Raw genomic sequence first — 21491 nt, 5'->3', positions numbered from 1 at the left:
CCCCTCCTAAGCTGTTGAAACCTCCCCTCTCCTCCCTCTACCTCAAAATTCCGGGAAAGTTCTGTCGCTCTCTGACCGTCACACCTCCCCCAGTTCATAACGTACATGGAGGTGAAGCAAACTTTTTTTTTTTTTTGCTATGTAAAAAGTCGCCGAATGATCGAAATACGAGACGGTATTTTGTATAAATATTAAAAGCAACTTTATTAAAAGTAATTATGTAAATGATATGCTAGTTTGAAATGTAGCCTCACGTGCCCTGCTTCACTTGGTGATTTGTTCTCAGTCATGAGGAAAAACCGGAATGCAAACGCACTACTGTTAACTCTTCAGGCAGGTGGGTAATTTAAGTTTAATTTACTGTTTAGTCATTTTACAACTGTTATTCGTACGTTACTCTTATCCTTGACTAGAGTAGTCTTTAGCAAAACAAACACAGATGGGAAAATGTCCTTTTTATCTCATTGCCCTGTTCAACACCGGCATCCAGTACAAGGCACTGGCATCATCCTCCTAAGTCCCAGATTCAGCCCCTTCCCTCAGACTGCACTACAGAATGTCCAGAACTAGTACAATTAAATATAATAAATAATTTGTCCCTTCAGCAGAACATATTTTGTGCTCAGCTGAACCTCAGATACATATACCTTTTAACTCTCATTCAACCCCCCATTTTAATTGATCACATTTCATATCTGCTCTTTTGAAGTAGTGTTCATCTCCTGATTGCATGTCCTCTGTTTGTGGCAAAAGACAAGTTCTCACAGATGGACAATGAAGTCTAATGTAATCGAATTCAGTGCTGATTAGTTGATTATACGGTCCTTCCTCAAATGTGTCTCCATCTCGTGGGGCACTTCCATGTGCCGCATCCTGCTAAACCAGTCATGTGTCTTTTGATGCATTTCATTAAAAAGAAATGAGATGAAACTGATCTCAGGCCTGTCTGTTGTTTTGGGGTATGACATCCACCAAGGTGGGTTTTTTAGCCTTTTACGGGAAAAGGTCAATGGGATCTACATTCCTGGCTGATTGGGGGAGCATAATCCACCCATTGATGTAGCTGAAAAAAAAGGGGGAGGACGAAACACTGAGCCCTGCAGAATACTCATCAAATGGGATTGGAGCGAGGAATCTGGCAACATATTGGAATTTTGTAGAAAATCATCACTGTATTACATTTTTTTTTAATATAAGTTGTTTTTTTAATCTTCCAATGTGTCAAATAACATTTCTAAACACAAGGAATGTACAGTGCAGTCCATAAGAATTTTGACAGTGCTACAGTTTCTGTTTTTTCGGGCTCTGTACTTTGGGTTAAAGTGCAGACTAAAGTGCAGACTGTCACCTTTAATTTGAGGGTATTTACATCTATATCAGGTGTAGGAATGTTCCTATTGAACTCAGGAGAAACAATTCTTGTAGTATCTACTGCATATCTGACAGCAGCACAATGGCTTTAGGCTCATTTGATACCTTGGACACTTGATGACCATTTAGCCAATAAATGTGTTCTAAGCTGTACCAGCATAATTTACAGCCAAATCTCGTCCCACCCCCCAATTCCCATAGAGATCCATTCAAATGCAAAGAGTTTTAGTATCTCTTGTAAAACAACCTGGAAATAAGATATCCAGACTGATGATATTAGGTCACAGACATCAGGAAGTCTGGATGGCATGCAAACGATATGCAACCAAATACAAAACAATCATGTACAAAACATTGACATTATGTAGTATCTGTCTCAAACATTGAAATGGGGGACCACATATAAAAAGTGCTTTAACTACTACATGGTGAAACCAAAATCTATAAAAAATAACCTTTAATAAAATCTGTGCTTTGACCATGTATGTATTGTTTGATTACAAACGAAGAAAATTAAATATTAAAGCATAAAAAGACAAGGTGACCCCCAGCTTTTGAACGGTAGTGTAAATGCATATCTTACATGACTAGCTATGAGTGCACTTCAACTAAAATATCACATATAGTGAAAACAAAGGTGTATGGTGCTGTAAATATTGTTTACATTGATTAAAACAAGCAAACAATATCAAGCAGCACAACAGAACGTCACTCTAAACAATCCTCTATCTAAATATCTCTCAGACAAAATATATCTGTGGCTGTAGAGCAGTGCTACTTTACTCCACATCCTGCAGGCCGCAGTGTCTGCTGGTGTTTACGTCAACCTTGCACTACATCACCCGAGTTCACTAATTAGATCACTATCTGAACCAACAGGTAAAATAACTAGCGAAATCAGGTGGTGTAGTGCAAGGTAGGCGCAAATACCTGCAGACACTGTGGCCCGCAGGACCTGGAGTTGAGCAGCGCTGATGTAGAGTGTGTATGCTGGGTTTCCAGCTCATATGAAGCATTTCCAGGGCCTTATTAAGGGGTGTGATGATGGGGAATGAGCCAGTGGAAATTGCAAGCCCAGAGGAACCAGAAGTAACCAAGAGAGGAATTTCCCACAGGATATCGAAAAAACCTCTCCCACCATTTCTACTATCCCTACATTCCTAAAGCTTACAAGGACAGGATATTGCCTAACAAAGTATGGCTCGGAGATCAACTTTTATCCCCCACTGTCAAGACAAATGACTAAATTAAATTAAATTATAATTGAAATTACAAATGAGAAACTGTAATAGAAAGATGTGTCATGTTATTATAATGCAAAGAGCATTCGCTAGTTGGTTCATGACCTCACTAGTGAAAGGCCTCCAGAATTCAAACCAAACATTTTCCCAGATAACATCTTTAGTATCCTTTTAATTCACCCTAAAAAATTATTATTCTTATTGACTCAGGAATACATAGGAAAACATAGGAAGTTGTGAAAATATAGGACAGATGAGTCAGGGTTTGAGGTTGAGAAATGTCTTATCCTGTAGCCACCAACATGTTGACGTAGAGCTGAAGATAGCTTTCACTATCAGTTCTGCTGTTGGATCAGAACTGGATAAGATGAGTGTAGGGTGCCTCTCCCCATCTTCCCTGTGTATGTAGTAGTGCAGAATGCATCTCTGCACTACGTACTCATTAACCACTCCACAACACATGCATATAGTAGTAAAGCATGATCAGCTTATTTCTTGCAACTATTCAGTGGGCAGTTGACCTAAGCTGATGACATCAGCACCACAGACTAACATTCTTTCTATTTTTCGACGATGACTTCAAAAACTCAGGACTTTATTCTGATAGCAGATTTCAGAGGAAATCGCCTGAATCACCATTATAATTAATGTCAGAGCTCTGAAGATCAATGTGTTTGTTAAAGGACAAACAAGATAAAATGGGATTTCCACACTCTCAGAAATAAAGGTATGACAAGTGCCTAAAAACATACAAATGCTTGTTGCTGGAGTGGCACCATATAGGTACATATAATTGTACCCCTTGCCAGCAATATATAATTCATTTGTACCTTTTTTGCTTGGAAAACATGCTCTGTTGTACCCAAATTGACCATTACTGTACTTTCACAGGTGACACAGGTGGAGGGGGGTACAGGCAGAAATAGACACAGGCAGAGTTCAGTCTTTGTTCAGTCTAGTCTTTAGAATGGCAGCTCCAGAGACTCTAGGCATGTAGAGTCATCAGAGGTTTGAGAGATCTGATCAACTGACAGAAATAGGAAATGTATTCTTATTGCAGTCACAGAAACTGTGCTCCCTGTGGACTTGCAGTTTTGAGAAAAGATTAAATTATACAAATACATTTGGTGATGAAAGATTCAAGTGATTTGTGTTTTGCAGCGATTGTTTTCAAAAGTGTCAGGTTTTTCCAAAATGACTTTCAAGCAATTAAGGAAAAACTGAAAACTGTAAACTGCTCACTTTATAGACTTAGCTACAAAAAAAAAAAGTGGTGAACGGTATTTAGGGAGAAGGGTGGCGGATAAGACAGAGGGACGAAGAATGGTCAAATATGCAACACTCGCTGCTTCTGTTTCTTATCAGATTCAAATTTAGCAGAATGCATTACAATACACTAAAAATGTACTTATTCCCTTTGAAGAGTGAGGCTGGGGAGCCTGAATCTGCAGCTATGAAAAAGTCATTAAGAGCAAGAGCCAAGGAAAATCTCCAGCTGAGTGCGAGTTTTAAACAAGACTAAAATTCCTTGCAAAGCTGATTAGGAGGTGGGAGTACAAATGAGAGCCTACTTATATTTCCACCATTTTGGAAGAAAATGGAAAATTAGAGTCTGTAATGGCCCTTGGCTTTCAGTTTGTGCTTTATGAGAGGGATAATGACTGTGCGTGTATGTGTGTGTGAGAGTGTATTCAGTGTAAAATCTGTGTGGGTTTGTGTCTGAGATATTGAGAAGGGCTATTGCAGCTGAATGTGGGTTTTCTGACTCTTCATGTCTGAGGGATCGGGGGAGGGCCCTGGTATTATAATGCTACCTGCTCGTACGGTTGTTTTTTTAAGAAAAAATTGAATAAAAAAACATTTAAATAAGTGGTCATAACTATGAGACCTTCAGAATATGTTATCTAACTAAATGGGCCAGACAAAATGTCCCATCACTTCATTAAGCCAGCTGAAATTACTTTATTAAAATAATGTATTTTATTATTTCTATTTTTTACCTTTTCTCCATGTCATAAACATACTGTAGGATATTAGTATGCCTGTCTTATCACCTCAACATCCCATATCGATTTGGGGATGTGCTGACACAGTCTTCCAAAGTTCATATTCCTCAATACTAAAATAGGCAAGAAGATCTGTTAGGGTGGCACACACAATAAAAATGTCAGATGAATCCCCCCTCACAGGGACCATTTTAAATATATGCCATAATAAAATATGTGTATTACAGCATATAGGTGCATAAACTCATTTCTACCCCAGCTTGAGTTATTCATTTTCCTAGAATAGATGTCTGTCAGTTTGTGGTTTGAAAGAGGTTTGACGTTTCTTTCGATTCCTGAAATCCTTCCTAAGTCCACATTCCTTGGTGGAAAGGATTGCTCTGAGAACAATGGTGCAGTGGCTGGGTCTTCGCGCACGCAGTCTGCATGTGCCACCTAGTGTTAGGAGTCTGTGCTCTGTTCCAGCCTGTTACTGCGGGATGTTTTCACAGTGAAATTCCTCTGGGTCCCAGGAGAGGGCAGCGTCTACACCATCACCAGACCGTTGGCTAAACCCTGAAAAAGACTCACAGAGGTGTTGATGGGGTGTGAAATGCAGAGCCGGTGCAAAGATACCTTACCGCAGGGATCAGGGACTCACGGTCCTCGGGGGTCAAGAACTGCTGGTTTTCCACCCTCTCTTTACCTGGGAGTCAGGTGTGAAGACAGTCTGGCCAATCAGCAGCACTAATTACCCAGGGGAAAAAACCCAGGGCCGGATTTGGATTCGAGGGCCAGAGTTGATGATCCCTGTCCTACTGTTTTTAACTTGGGCAATCTCTTTTGTCTCATGTGACCTCATTCACTTCACTGTATCCCAGAGGGCATATTATGTTTTTAGGAAGTAATAATTCCATCGGCCTGATTGCAACTGCACATAAACATTAATGATAGATAAATCAATTATCTGCTGTGTGATTTCACAAGTCACCTACTCAGACAGAAGAATCACAACGATGACACAAAATACGTAAATACAGGGGTGTGCACAGATGAGAAAAAAAATCAGATCTCCTTAACTGAAAAAACTCACCTGTCTCAGCTCACATTTTTGCTTTCAATAATGTTTATGAAGTTTCTCTCAGGTTTTAGATAACTGTACTCCAGTCAGTTCTCTTAATTTGCCAAGTGGTTGGATGGGTAAAATGATCTATAACCAGTTGCATGGAACAGGACATACCTGTATGTACACATTATTCCCCTGAACACATTCACACGTTATCAAGGGTTAACACATCAGTTTGGTAAAAATATACAGCTATCCAATATATACTGCAAATACATGAACACCGAGTATCAATAGATAAAGTACTGTATCATACAGTAAAGTACTCCAGAATACTCCAGTGTGTTGACATTTTCGGAAATTCTGGAAAGAAAATCATTTTAATTTAATTTCCGCAAAGGTAAAGCTTCAATGTCCACACAGTCATCTGTGTTCTGTGTGTCCTATTCTTTAAATTAAATGAAGAGAATACATATTTAAAAGGCTGGACCATTATAGAAACACTATTTTAAAATGCCATTGACTTGTACATTGGCAATGTATAAATACAGCACTTTAAAAAACTGAAAATAAGTAAATAAACTACATTAAAAGACAATTATTAATAAACAAACAGTGCATTTAAATATATAATACTAAAAGATAATAGAGCCTAACACAGTAAGGCGAAGCCCAGAGCACAAACTCTGTGTCCTCCTGATGGACTCCTCCAGAGCACCTCCCTGCACCTCCTCTAAATCTAACAGACCAGAAGCAGCAAAACACACTCTATCCCACCTTCCAGCTACAGAATAATAGTTTTATTTTATTTTGTGCGTCCTCGAAGAACAAGGCTGTGCAATAGCCCTGTTATCTGCTCCTGAGTGGAGAAAGAGTTAGGCTACGATAAATAATGAATTATCAAACTGTGCACGGGCAGATGTTTATGAATACAGAACACTACCATTAAATCGTATGTTTGCATTTAACAAAGTACCTCAAATATTTGCCACTACAGTTTTAAGAAAGTCAGCCAAATGAACAGTGATGCAAAGACAGAAAAGGGTTTAGCTGAGAAAACACACCACTCGGGTCTGTGTGCAGACTTGCTCATTCTGAGAGGAAATATGTGTGTTTATATATATAATTGTAAAGGGTATATCTTCAAAGGCTTCAGAACTGTTTTCATCTTTTATTCATACTTGACATGCCACTGGTCTGATCATCCATGTCTCCTCAGAGGAGACGTTGGGAGAACAGATAATCAATTCAATTTGGAAAGGGAAGCGGATTCTCGATGATGACTTTATCCTTCCTGTTCGATGCCGTTCATTAAATGTTGTCTTAATGTAAAACTAACAGACTAATATGTCACAGGAAAAAGAACATTAGATGTAGTGCACTGAATAAAGTTAATGAATCCCTGAAGAGGTCGAAAGTCTCTGGTGTGTGTTCTGCTGAAGGAGATTTGATCTCAGTGGTGGATTTCTAGCTCCTTAACAAACATTTTGCTTTACATGAGATGTCTCCTTCCCTGGGAAAATACTCTGTTATAGCAAATGAAAATGCAGTAAGAAGTGCCTTAAGAATAACGTGTCCTTTGTACAGTTCTTTAGCTCCAGGTGACAGCTTCTCTTCTGCTCACAGAAACATGGTGCTCTGGGCACACAATATTATTAAGGTCTCCTGGTGTATAACCCCAAGTGCACATAAAAAAGAAACCCAGAAAATTAAAACCGTAAATATTTGTCTTTTTTTTATTTATTATATGCAAATAATATTACATGGGTTTATATGACTAATAGATTTGTTAATTGACCGTAAAAGTACACATTTTACAGATAAAGGCTGATACTACGACTACTACTACTACTACTACTACTACTACTAATACTAATACTAATACTACTAACAATAATAATAATAATAATAATAATAATAATAGCAACAACAAACCAGAGGTAATTTAACATTAATTCCAGATACTATTAAAGTGGGCAGGGTTTTTTTATTAAAATATTTAGTTATGTGGACCAGAATTTGGCTGTCGAAATATAAATGACGTTGTGCTTATTTCAGTTGAATAATGTGAATAATGTTGTGCCCTCAAAACAAACAAGTGTAGAACCAAATGTTAAAAGTGGTAATACATTTTTTCCCCAAGTTATTACAGATAGATTTTTTAGTGGATATAAGGAATTCATATCATATTTTTTCTCTGCTGATGATCGGTTCAGGTTAGGGGTCACAAGACATATTTCAAACCGAATAATTACTATTTAATTCTCCTACTTTCAGCTAAAATGGCAGAGGCTGAATAACTGCGATTACCTGTCTGTTATTTGCATCATTCTACCTGCATCTACCCTTTTCAATGGGGAAACGCACTTTTATCAAGCACCAAACAAAGTTACATTCTGTTCAGGCCAGCAGTAAATTCTGAATACACAGCAAAAAAGAAAAAAAGGGCTTGTCATCACTCACAGACTGAGACATCTACTGTTGCAAATAAGTCTTGCATATGAACTTCCTCCACGCAACATGCTGCAGTGTTTTAAACACAGTGTCAGTACATACAGGCATATATGATCCCCTGTATATCTAGATCCCTGCTTCAGTACATCTTTCCTTCCGTGTGCTGGGTGAGACGGAGACGTTTCACTGCCAGGGCTCAGACTTACCATACTACACATGCGATCCTGCCGAGCTCCACAGTCAGACTGGCTGCTCTGGTTGCCCATGTCTTGCACCACTCAGCTCCCTGTGTGTGTATTCTGTGGTTCAGAGTGCTAAACCCCCTCTTACACACACACACAGAGCATTTCACCATTCATCACAAATACATCTTAAAACATAACCATTTTCACAAGGGGATTCATTTATATGAAATTCTTCAACTGTCATCTTACTGTAATGCGGTGTTTGTATTCTGTTTTTAATTTAAGAAAAGAACAGTGCTGCATTGTGAAACATTTTCTGCTACCTGCAAATATGGTACAATCATTGTAATACATGTGATGAATGTCATAAAATAATACAGATTCTACTATTTATTTGTGGCATATCAATGACTGAAAACCTCAAATCTACAAAAATGTCAACAGTCTTAAGAAAAAAAGAAAAAAGAAAAAAAACAGTTTTCAGGCAAAACCTAAAAAGAGTTGTCAGTCATAATATTATCGTTTGTATGGGTAACAGTTTTAGCAATGTTCTGCCTTCTTTATTTCATTTTCAGTCTTTCCTTGGACACATGTAAAAAGTTAATGAGAATGGGATTCTGTGGAAGCCGGTGATGAAATGGTGATGTAACTGTTACTAATGTACCATACGTCGAGCACGCTCTCTCTGTTTCTGCTTATGCGGTAAGTTCACAATTCACAACCTCCTGTTGTTGGTATTACACTGGATTCTGTAAACCCTTGCCAAGAGTAGAATAATAAAATAGCTGTGGTATGGAGCTTAATAATGAGTTACATCCCCCACCTAGTTTCTCTTTCTTACTATAACCCTGCAGCAGCCCAACAACACTGGAACAGCTCTCTCTCTCTCTCTCTCTCTCTCTCTCTCTCTCTCTCTCTCTCTCTCTCTCTCTCTCTCACACACACACACACACACACACACATACACACACACATTCAGCATTAAATTGAAATGTCTTTCATATTTATTTATCAACAGTAATTACTGTTACAATTAATGAAAATGCTGATAATCATACTGCAAGTATATTAGAAATATAATATAAAAGTATCAAGTACCATCAGAATGTAATTTAAATTATTTCAACTGTTCTGCAATGTATAGATGGAAATATGTACAATGTACAAGGAATTAAACAAAATAGACTGCAACAAAAAAAAAAAATTTAAATAAAATACTGCAATACTGCAACTCAATTGTAAGGTGTAAATATTCTACATGAAACATACAGCATTGCCAATGTTGGAAACACTGTGCATAAGGAACCTTTATCTGTATGTTTTATCTGAGCCATTTTGATCTGTAAAAATGTATTCAAAAAAGTTATCTTCTTGACCATGAGTGATAATGACATCATGTGACCATCGGTAATTTGAAATAAGTTACACAAGCCAAAAAAAAAGCAGGAATATTATTATTTAATGTATAAGAACACTGGACAAAGAAATCGATGTTCAAGCTAATTATAAAATTCCTAACAGTATGATACATTAGACTTCTCAATTATGTCGGCATGAATCAACACATATGGGAAGGTGTGGTAATTACTACTTGTTTAACACAAATGCTCATTATTTCTTCATTTTTATGTCATGCTATTATTACATTTATTACATATTACAATGCCTTATGCTGAAAAGATAAATTGTTGCAAATTATTCCATTAATCATCAAACTCTGTTTATAAATGCAGCGTTTCCCTAATTCATGCCAGTACTGTGTTAATTAGATACATTATCCTAATACCGCTTAAGCAATCCAATCTGTGGTATAGCATGCATGTTACAACAGCTCTGGCCCTGAGTTTAAGGATGTCTGGGACTGTCAGAATAAGCAGCTTATTAATTAGTCAAATGTAGCTTGGCAGGCAGTGGGTAAGTTGATACAGTTAAATATGTACAGTTAGAAAGGGCCTCCATTGGTAAATGACTTAATTACAGAAGATAACACTGTCCTCTGGAGGCAGTAGTAACATGTAATTGATTATCCCAGGATGAAGCCTTTCATTTGAAATGACAGTCAGGAGTATCTTACTGCAGGTTGTGTGGGGTGATGATCGTCCCTGAGGTGACCTGTCTTACCCGTTTTGTGGCGACTGACTTCCCTTTTTTTGGCAGTGTAATGGTGTGGGGCAGCAATAGGAAGGTGCTTTGAGAAGAATAATGTACATACACACACACACACACACACACACAGAGGCAAACACACACACAGACACACACACACACACACACACACACAAAAAACACACACACACACACACACAGAGGCAAAAACACACACAAAAGAAAACCACACACACACACACACACACACACACACACAGACATACAGATGATACTCAGTGCTTTACCACTTTAGGTAAAGGTCAGGTCCAGAATTATTGGCTCCCTTAACATATATGCACAAAAATACTGAAAACTAAAAAATAACACCAATGTATGTGTAATGTTTCATTGGAATCAACACAAGTCTTACATTCTTCAAACAAATAATTTATTTCCCCCCAAAAAACATGTTTCATAATTATCGGCACCCATGTTTTAATATTTTTTTGCAAACAGCCCTGGAAAATATGACAGCTGTTGAGTCTTTTTCTATAATTTGTGATACGGTTAGAGAATACATTTTCAGTCATTTTTGTCCATTCCTCCATGCATAACATTTCAGGATCATTGATATCCTTGGGCTTGCACTTATATACCCCCCTCTTCAGTTCAGACCACAGGTTCATGATGGGATTTAAGTCTCAGAATGGCCATTACAGAACATGGATGTTGCTTTCACTTACCCATTTCTGTGTGGAGTTTAATGTATGTTTGGAGTAATTGTCCTGCTGGAAAATCCATATACAAGCAAATCTACAACTGGACTTTCTGCTAAAATTTCCAGGTACTGAATTAATTATGCCATTGGTCTTACATAGTGCCTTTGGACCATTGGCAGCAAAATGTCCCCAAAAACACCAACCTTAATATTTGACAGCAGGTATAAGGCACTTCTCCTTGTATGCAATCCTCTTTTGCCTCCAAACATGCTGGTGGTGTGTAACCAATAAGCTGAATTCTCTCCAGTCATAATTTCAATGACATCTGAAAAACTCCAGACGATTGTTTTTGTTTATTGTTCTCAGCAAGGACTTTCTTTGTGCCACCTTTCCAAAGAGTTTGGCATTATATGGTTCTTCTTGAGACTGGGTGGCCCCAAGATGCAACCTCTGCAATTCTTTGTGTCCTCGGGTTTATTGCCTCCCTCACCATCTTTCTCACCATCTGTGGGGACAACTGGGTCCTCTTCTTGGCAAGCTTCCAACCATTCCATATATTTTACTTATTTATTATTAAGTGGTATGTTTTACCATTTGTGTATTTTTTGTACTCATTACCTGACTTGTGAAGGTCAGTTGCAACCTGTCTCTTGGAATTGACAGTTCTTCGGCTTTTCACATGCTGGTGGATGACGAAGGGATTTTGCATGCTTGTTACCTCATTTTCATACGCTAGTGAAACAGGAAGTCATGGAATGACATGATAGCTCCTTTAGACTGATATTAACAAAATTAAGTAAAGTTTTATTGCCACTTTAATTTTGTAATACAGAAATAATTGTTAGGGATGGCAATACTTTTGACACCTATGGTTTTCAGAAAAAGTGAGATTACTTAATAAAAATCATTGAAACATGAAAGTAAATGTATTGAAATAAAAATATATCATTTTCCCATAAGTTTGAACATAACATATAGATTATTATCTGTGTTGTTCATTTTATGCAGCCAATAATTCTGGAGCTGACTGAATATCACACACTGCATATGTTTTGTAACATTTATTGACAATACCCATATATGTGTAAACTTTTTCAGTTTTCTGCCATTGTATAGTTTTCGTTGCAGATAAGTTTCAGTTAAATTCAGCATTTCAAATTTCATACAAGAATGAACGTGTTTGTAAACAGGACACGCTCATTTACGAGTATCAAAGGTCTGAGTTTGGCAGAGTGACTTTTGGTCAGATGGTACTCCCTTAGCATTTACACTTTTTGATAATTGTGCACTTTTTCTGAACCATGCTGTCCCTATTTTCAGACATCAACACAAAAAACAGGCTTAAGATGTGCTAACAACTATAAAGACCCAAGTGAGGCACCATGTGTTTCTCTTGCAGCGCTGCTCTCAATCTGCACAAACAAGCCTCCTTGGACCAATTAAAGCAGTGAGGTGTCAGAGTCTTCCTTGGAGACTCTCAGAGCATCAGCAAGCTCTCCATCTCCATTACTGCCACAGTCATGAAGATTGCATCAGGACCACAATCTTTGCGACTCTGGCGAACTTTCTCAGAAAAATTCCGCATCCTCAAGGAAGAAACCCTTCTTTTATTCACAGAAAAAAAGTAACTTCTAGAGCAACACATTCTGGTGCATAAATGATTTTTTTTGTTTTGTTTTGGAAAAACATATTCCTTAATGACAGAGAAACTTGCTATACGGGTGGTAGGGTTTTTGTTATGGAGCAGAAATGTATATTTTTATCAGTTTAAAAGAGCATCCTGTTTACAGTGCACTATTGGCTGTCAAAGGTTATATAAGATGAAACTATCCATGAAGTTGATTTCCTTTATTATTATTTATTATTACTTTCTTTTAAAAGTGCAAATGCAAAATTACCAATAATATGTACCATCAGAACAATAATGAAGTGTCATTCTGTATGAACTGCAAAAAAATAATAAATATGAGGCTTACAATTGAGATTGTACGTGTAATGGGTTTGTCACAACTCTCTAAAATCTTTTACAATGTACAAAGTGTAAAAAAGAATGATACGTGCACGTAACCGGCGAAGCGCGCTGAGGGAAGATAAAGAACATTGTAAACACGGAGTACAGAGATGCTTTGCAGAATCCATGGCAACAGCAACCAGAAAACACTTCTAAAATAGGGGGCAGTGTTCACTATTGCTATAGCAACAGGAAGACGTAGCTGCTTCAATCAGCTTTTGGTTTCGCTAGGAGAAAAAAAACTACAGGACTGTTCGCATAGCAACTACAGTCATCCCGAGGCGTTGCTGTGGTAATGTGAAGTAGATTGCACACTTTGACATAGTGTATCGCCTCTCTTCAAAACTTAGCGGGCTCCACGGGTTGCGTGATGCTGAATAGCGCTCTAGACTGACGTTACGTTACTCGCGTACAGGCAAGGTCCAAAGGAAGTTGTAATCTTACGTTCATCATATGATTGATTTAAACAAAATACATGCGATGCCACATGTACAGTATCCATACACACTGTAACATCATATCAGTTACACAGCAGACTTTTTTACATGAACTACACGTATTCTCACTCGGGATATTTACATGAAACACGTGGTCAACGGGTAAACATGGGAGATGGTGGCTGCACATACTGTCAGCCAATCAAACGTTTCTTACCGAGCCAATGAAGCAGCGACAGACTGACGACATCCAACGAGACTTCTCTGCGGTCTGTAGAGCTGATGCAACAGGGCTGCAATATGACTTATTCACCTCTTGAGTATTATATTGTGTCCTTCCTCATTATGCGTCTCAAATAGTCCTTATTGAATGATAAAAGCGTACACATGTTGAACTGTTTAGTTTTACGAAACATGTAAAAATCGTCAATAAAAACTCCTGTGAGGTATATGCCCACTGACAGTCTCCCATAAAGTTGACAACTGACAACTTCCATTCAACTCAAATTAATAAATAACTGTTTTTCTTTGTTGTCATCCGTCGATAGTTATTTTTCTTGACATTTTGTGCATAACTGTTCGTAAACAACGTGTAATGTATATACCCGTCCCATAAAAATACAGAAACTTGTGGGACATCAGAACGGGAGGGGTGGGGGTCTGTTCAGTGGTCTGCGGAGGGATCTCAGCCGTGCGTTTGCCCCGTGACGCGGTTGGTTGCTGGGTGTGGGTGAAGACCTACTTTCATTAAATGAACTTTACCACAACAAAGCAACAGCAGAACTGCGTCCTTTCCCGCACATACTGAGGGAACTATGGCTTTTTAAATTGATAACTTCGTCGACCTAACAATCTCTGTGCTTTGCTGTTGCAACGCACTCCAAACCAACAAGAAATTCAGCAAGAATGGAGTAAGTTCGCTTACTTTGTTATTCCTTGTAGCCAAGTTGCTTGCGCTTGAAACTTTGGTTAGCTAGCTAGTTAACGTTAGCCATGCAGCTAGCCATAGCGAATTGGAAAGCGCCTTGCTTCCAAATGCGATGATATTACCAAGAAATAGGTTATGGTTGTTTGCAAATATCATACAATGTCTAATTTTAGATGGTGATCAATGCCATTTTAAGATCGTTTAATGTCAAATGAGGTAGATGGCTAAGTTACCTGGCTAGTTAGTTTGTCAGATGCCCAAGTTATTCCAATTTATTGTTTGTTGCCATAAAGTTTGAAAAACTTTGTATATCTTAGCTAACGTTACTGCTGCTACTGTCACTGTAACTAGTTGTTGTTGCCACTTGTGTATAAGCTAACTGTCTGGTTAACTTCGTTTGTAACTCATCGGGTAAATTGGATTGCTTAAATACTTGCTAGCTAGCTAGTTGCCTATTTGTATCGTGCGAACATAATCGTTTTGAAGTTTCTCTAAAATGACACTTGAAAAGCTAGTTAAATTATTAATGATGTGACCACACATAAATAAAACTAGTGATAACTTTGAAATATGAATGCGTGCTAGCTTACATTTTATTATCGCTGGCTCATGTGGCTAGGGGCGACGAAGTATGACAGTTTGCTTGCGATCTAATGTGAGTAATTATGCATTACTAACGCCAATGCTCAGGAAACGTGGTTGGGTAGATATCTTTGTATTTATTTTATTTTAAGTGTTGCGCTTTAATGCTCGTTAGCGAAGTCGTTAATCTTGTGTTTATTTAACGTCACATTAAGGGTAGTGTAAATTGGCTTGCTGAATAGACTAGTGAATTGACAGCACTCATTGCTAAACACGTGAAGACTTTTGAGGACTTGCACATTGACGTTACGTCACTTAACATACTGTTGATACAGTTGTCCTACTTATCGAGGTTCCGCCTATGCATTAGGCTACTTTTTAAATTAAACGTTGACTAAGTAAGCTGTACTTTATTGCTTCTTGTTTTAAAGTTACGCAGTAAAACGTTCAGATTACACTTAACCGTGTTGCTATTTTGCTTAAAGCTCATTTCTGTAAACTGTGAATTTGACAGGATTTTTAAAAACCAAAATAGTCCACGTACGATCTTGTGTAATATATAAGGAATACGCATGTATACGCATGTGCACTCAAGCTGCCAGAATATTTCTGTGCGTAGGCGACAAGGTCACAGAAAAACTTTCCATTCTGAGACTGCACTGGCGTGTAATTCACTTTCTGCCCAGTAGACAGACAATTTCCAAATCTCTCTCTCTCTCTCTCTCTCTCTCTCTCTCTCTCTCTCTCTCTTACACACACACACACACACACACACACACACACACTTTATCTGTCACAGACACACCACACACCCCTCTCTCTCTCTCTCTCTCTCTCTCTCTCTCTCTCTCTCTCTCTCTCACGCTCTCTCTTTCTCTGTCACACACCACACACACACGCTTTATCTCTCTCTCTGCCACACACTCTTTCTCTTTCTGTCTCTCTCTCACACACACTCTACATCTCTTTCAGACACACACTCTACATACACACACTCTACTTTATTTTATTCAGCTGTTGTCTTCTCTGAATCTTATTCAACAAACAATTTCCAAAAGAAAACTTGGTTATTTCAGAAGTGGGTGGCATGTTGTCTGCGTATTTGTAACGGTCCTGCCCTGGGCTTTTATTTGGTTCCAGCTGCTGTTGCTGAAGGGACTGAAGAGTGAAGGGTTTACAGTGGGGCATCTGAGGGTGCCATGTGCTTTAGGATAACCAAGAAAGGATCAAACCATTTCACATTCATACTCTCTTGAATTTAACGTAGCCTTGATAGTTGAATTTAATACTATTGTCATGCTTTCATTTAAATTCGCAGAATGAATAAACTATTAGAAACATGTGATTTTGGAGGGAATGAAATGTCTTTGTGTCTGGTTTTTATCACCACAAACTGACATAATGGTGGTTGTGCATTTTGTTGAGTTAAATCTTGATTGGCTGCAGTATGACAAGTGGTGGTGGTGGGTAGCTGTGTGTGTGTGTGTGTGTGTGTGTGGAGGGGGGTGTCCTAGCAAGGGTGTTGGGGGTCATTATGTCGTGCAGGTGACACCTTGGTGACCGTGGTAACACCGTGGTTGTCCCTCTCTCCTAGGTCTCACAATGCTCCCCCTGCTCTGTCCACTGTGGCTCGTCCCTCAAAATCTCACGCGTTGTGTACGTTTGACGTGTTGAATCGAAACCGAAGAAATGATGGCGGCGTCGGCTCCTCTCTGGAAAACTCCTCTCGTTTGCCCGGTAGACCCCCTCGCTCTCTCTCCCCGACTGGCTAACCCCAACCAATCACAGGGACGGAGGGGGGAGGAGTCAGCTGAGAGCCAGCACTTAATTGGTAAGTTGCCACGAGACGCTTTTTTATTTTTCCCCATTCCAGGTGGGAGCCGCAGTGCAGCAGGCGCCTTCTCCTCGTACAGTGAGTAAAACTAATCAAATATTTTGGATACGCATGCAACGTACCGAGGTCGTGTGGTAACGTAGCTACTATTTATGCTATTTTTAGCCGATTGCTCGAGTGCGTCTTTAAATATTTTTTATTTATTTTTTTTGGAAGTTCAATAGCTAAGTTGGAAATGCGAGTGGACATAGCATCGCTTCCATGCATTTAGGGCCAAAGCTAGGGCACGCCCTTGTCTTATGTTGTGTATCGGTTACATCCATTCAATAGCGATTTTAATGAAAGTTTATTTTTTTAATTAATGAAATTTTTTCAACTTTTTAAATTTTTTTAATTTTTGTTTGTTTTCCAGGTGATGGTCTTGCTGACTGGATGACGGAAAAAGTTGATTTTTCCTCTTACCTTCCTACTTCTCACTCCTCTCCCAGCTCGTCCCTTCCCCCCTCACCCCCTCAACATGATGTGCAGGTCCCCTCTGACTTGGAGGTCATGACATCTCTACTGCAGGAGGAGCTTGCTCAACTGGAGGATTACTTCCTGTCCGAATCCACCCCAAAGAGAGCGGAGAAATTGGAAAAATGTGACAAAGTTCCCCCAGCAATGGGGCCACAGTCTTACTACCAGCTGCCATACGCGTCTTACGGCTCCAGCCAATCAGACTCGAGCCCGCTTCTTGTTACCCTGGCAACTGGGGAACTCGACCTGCTGAGCTTTTGCGGCGGCCCCATTGGCCGACCCAAAACGCCTCGACCCGTCCCTTACAACTGCAGTCGTCCGAACGGCAACGGTCGAAAGAGAGTTTGCGACGGGCTGAAGGTCGGTGAGGGGTTGGAGAATATCTGGAGTTCCAAAGGCAATAACTCAGGTAGCGCAGACCCAGCAGGTAGCTACTGCTGTGTGGAGGAGGAGAAGGCTGTAGGCAAGGGGTACTGTTTAGGTAGCGCGGTCAAGATTAGGGACTGCGCCATTTTGTTGAAAGAGGAAGAGAATTACTGTTTTGCGGAGGATGTGTGTAGCGGGGAGAAGATGGGAAGGGGGTACTGTGTTGGGGCACCGATGGAGAACCCCCACAGGAAGGAGAGCGGGATGTTGTACGGGTTGAAGGATATAAGGCAAGATGGTGTAGAGCTGGAGACTCTACACGGCGACAGGGCGAGCGAGTCGGAGATGATGGCGAGCGAGGGCTGCTACCTCCCGCCCCCGGCCGCCGTGGAGCCCTATCACGGCTTCCTGGGCGCGGTCGACGAGCACATGCGGGCGGGGTCGCTGGAGTCCGCCTGCCAGCACGGCGACTACGCCTTCTCCGACTTCCTGGGAGACCAGGGCGGCGAGTGCCTGTCTCGGGGGGACGGGGAGGGCCTGCAGCTGGGCGTGTCCGGCCTCAGGGCCCTCCCCGCGCTGAAGGAAGACCCCTGCGGCGTCAAGCTGAAGGTTGAGCTGGACGGAGGCCCTGTGGAGCCCCCCGGCGTGGAGCGAAAGCAGAAGAAGAGAGACCAGAACAAGACTGCGGCTCACAGGTGAGAAACCCCGGAGCACGTGGGCCAACGCTGACCATGCATGGAGGTTGAAGGCATGTCGGTAGAAGATGTAGTTGGATTCAACCCCCAGAAAAACAATCTTGTCTCCAAAGCCAATAATTGGACGATATCATAGACTGCATGGTAGCTAGCTTATTGGCTTTCGCTTAAGCTGAATTCATACACTTGTAGTATTGTTCATTTAGATAATTGGGATTTCTAGATGATGCCCCTTTGGCCTAAAGTAAACAAGTGCACTTGCAAACATATTGAAAAATGTTTTATAATTAAAAAATAATAATTTAAATGTCAGGCTTGTATGCGTTGATTCAAAGCAAACATGCAAGAATGAATGCGTTGGGAATAACATGCCGGAACTGAACCTATATGGATAAACGCCCATGAGCCCATTGTGCATGTTCAATAAGGGAAAGGACGCTTTTCATCCTTCAGTCTCCCCGTATTAACAATGCTCCCGCACGGTCTCCGCTCTGCAGGTATCGACAGCGCAAGAGGGCGGAGCTCGACTCCCTGGAGGAGGAGCTTCACGGGCTGGAGGGGCGGAACCGAGAGCTTCGGGACAAGGCCGAGTCGGTGGAACGCGAGATTCAGTATGTCAAAGATCTCCTCATTGAGGTGTACAAGGCTCGCAGCCAACGGCATAAACAAGACGCCACCGCCTAATGCCCGCGGGCCCCCGCCTCCAGCACTGTAGCCAATAGAACGACAAAGAAAGAGTTGTTTTGAAATGTGATTGGAAGGTGATGGCATGCCATAGGTTGTTTCTTTATTTTTTATTTTTTAAATGTTTGACTAATTGCTATGTTCGAAAACACCAATCAGCTACTTTCTATCATATAACGTACTGCATATAACGTACTGATGATGATGTCCGCTAGCACTGTGAAAATATCTTTTAGAACAATAAAATGTTTTTTTTGTACACCGTCTTCTGCTGCGGTGATAATCGCTTCGAGACAGACTTTTCTTCCAGCGCCGTGTGAAAGAGGCCACCCCTCGTTTTCCAGGGCGCGGCCCCGCGTCGGCTCGCGGGCTACACCTCGTGTCGCTCCGCCTGTGTGAGCTCGCTTCCTTTCTTTCCCTGTCCGAAGGCTGCACTGACTGGATAAACTCAAGCCCCCTCCGGTGTCTGAAGCGCGGGGCTGTTTAAAAAGCAGCTGCCGTTCTAGAACGGGGCATTCCGCGAAGCTTTTGTTCCGTTGCCCGCGCCTTTATCCGAGGATGAGACGCGTGCAACAGGATTATCGGACACCAAACCCCCCCCCCCCCCCCCCCCCCCCCGAAAGTGGGTTTGAAGTTATTCATTCGTCCCCCATCTCCCGTTCACAGCTCAAACACCCAGTGCATGTTTGAAGTCCTCTGAGCATGTGGGGTTATAAATGCGATGATGAAGGTTAGAATACGCTCATTTCTGTTCGCTGCATGGCTTTCATTGCGTTTTTTAGTGGAATGTTTTCTAAACGATGCTATAACGATGCCGTAGCTTCCGCACACAGTCGCGCTCCAGCTACTTCCAGGCCAGTGCCCACAGACATCCTGCCCATTACCCAACTTCATCACTCTGCTCTTCGCTTTTCTCCACCCGCTATATCTGCGAATAAACAATCACAATTCATAATCTTCACAGCTAATGTGATTTTTTAAAAAACTTTTTCAATTGAGAAGCGAGGAGGGAATTTTTAAAATGTGTTCGAGCTGTTTTTTTTTTTTCTCGGTTTGTTTATTTTATATATTATTCACTAGAGTGTGTTTGATAGCTTGTGATGTTTTGGCAGCTTCCCCATTTCAAATATGCAGTGTCTGATCAATGCCATTGGTTCCATCAACTTTATTATTATTTTTTTAATTTGGTCCATAGCAGAGAGTAAAATTGAATACTATGTTACCCAAATCACTTCTCATTGGAAAATACATGTCATTCCATATAAAATGAAAGACAAATGTATGCATTTGTTAAACTGCAACCAAATAACAGACTTACCCAGCCCTATCAGTTATTTATTTTTCAGTTCTATGGAATGACGTTTATTTTTGTGCAAATGCTGCAGGGATTTAGCCTGTCTGGCATGCATTCATTCAATGCCGACGAGAGTTGAAATTTCAGACACAAGACAGGACACTGCATAATTTGAAATATGCTTTGACACATATTGGCGATGTACAATCATTGGATTTGAATAGCTAATATGCAATCTATCGTGTCGTCATTTCGTGCTGTATGCTTGAGATGCTCAGATATTTGAGCTATATGTATTTTGCTGTTTTTATCGCAGGGAATATTGTAGGACAAGTACAATCATAAATCACTTTTCTATCTGAAATATTTCTATGTAACTTCAGATCTCTGCTTTATGTAGTCATCTCTTTTATCTAAATAAAGGTATTTGTGTCTGCACTAAAATGTTTCTTTGAGTGGTGGTTATATGATGGAATTATCTGGACAACAAAGGCACATTCATCTGAAATGGAGAATAGAATACTTTGTGTTATTAAAATAAAATAACATTTTTATATATTTATTATAACCAAATGTGGTAATTAAATTAGTTTCACAATTGAGAAAGCATTTAAAGTGTCATGATTAATCATTTATCAAAATGTAATAAAATAAAAAGCTAAAAAATAGAAATGGACATAACCATTGGATGGATTTATTAGAAAACATGATTGCCTTACTGTTCAAAAAACTAGAACAGCCTTTCCTGGATTTACACCATACAGAAGGAGTCAATGACATTGCTCTAATTGTAGGTTAGAAATAATGGTTTTGATATAATAATTGTGGGTCAAATTCCAGTGGAGGTATTGAGATGCCAACATGCTAAATATGTGTACACGAGTACTACATTTAAAACATTTTAAAATTCATATTCTGTTATTTTTTTTACTAAGCCCAAGTAGATATTTTTATTTCTACTTTTAAGACTTTGTATTTGACATTAAGAAGGGCCTCAATTTAAGAAAGCATTAACTTGGGTTCAGAATACTGAAG

At 39.9% G+C, this 21491-nt stretch overlaps 1 protein-coding gene across 1 annotated transcript; it reads left to right on the top strand.

The window, feature by feature from the left end:
• The first annotated feature begins 14319 nt into the window (after positions 1-14319).
• On the top strand, positions 14320-20900 carry atf5b (activating transcription factor 5b). Its single transcript, XM_061218247.1, has 4 exons — positions 14320-14468; positions 16662-16898; positions 17314-18478; positions 18976-20900. Exons 2-4 carry the CDS (start codon positions 16757-16759, stop codon positions 19160-19162), a joined length of 1494 nt encoding a protein of 497 aa, XP_061074231.1. The 5' UTR covers positions 14320-14468; positions 16662-16756; the 3' UTR covers positions 19163-20900.
• The last annotated feature ends 591 nt before the right edge of the window (positions 20901-21491 follow it).

The sequence above is a fragment of the Conger conger genome, chromosome 13 (genome assembly GCF_963514075.1).
Source record: "Conger conger chromosome 13, fConCon1.1, whole genome shotgun sequence".
In the NCBI taxonomy this organism is placed as follows: Eukaryota; Metazoa; Chordata; class Actinopteri; order Anguilliformes; family Congridae; genus Conger; species Conger conger.
The sequence above is the reverse complement of the archived record's forward strand: the minus strand, read 5'-3'. Positions and strand labels throughout refer to the sequence as shown.

Excerpts from the sequence above, each read along its gene's own strand:
- atf5b (XM_061218247.1), top strand. The coding sequence starts at position 16,757 with ATGATGGCGGCGTCGGCTCCTCTCTGGAAAACTCCTCTCGTTTGCCCG. Across the intron at positions 16,899-17,313 it reads TGAGAGCCAGCACTTAATTG|GTGATGGTCTTGCTGACTGG; the intron begins GTAAGTTGCCAC and ends TTTGTTTTCCAG. Across the intron at positions 18,479-18,975 it reads AACAAGACTGCGGCTCACAG|GTATCGACAGCGCAAGAGGG; the intron begins GTGAGAAACCCC and ends TCCGCTCTGCAG.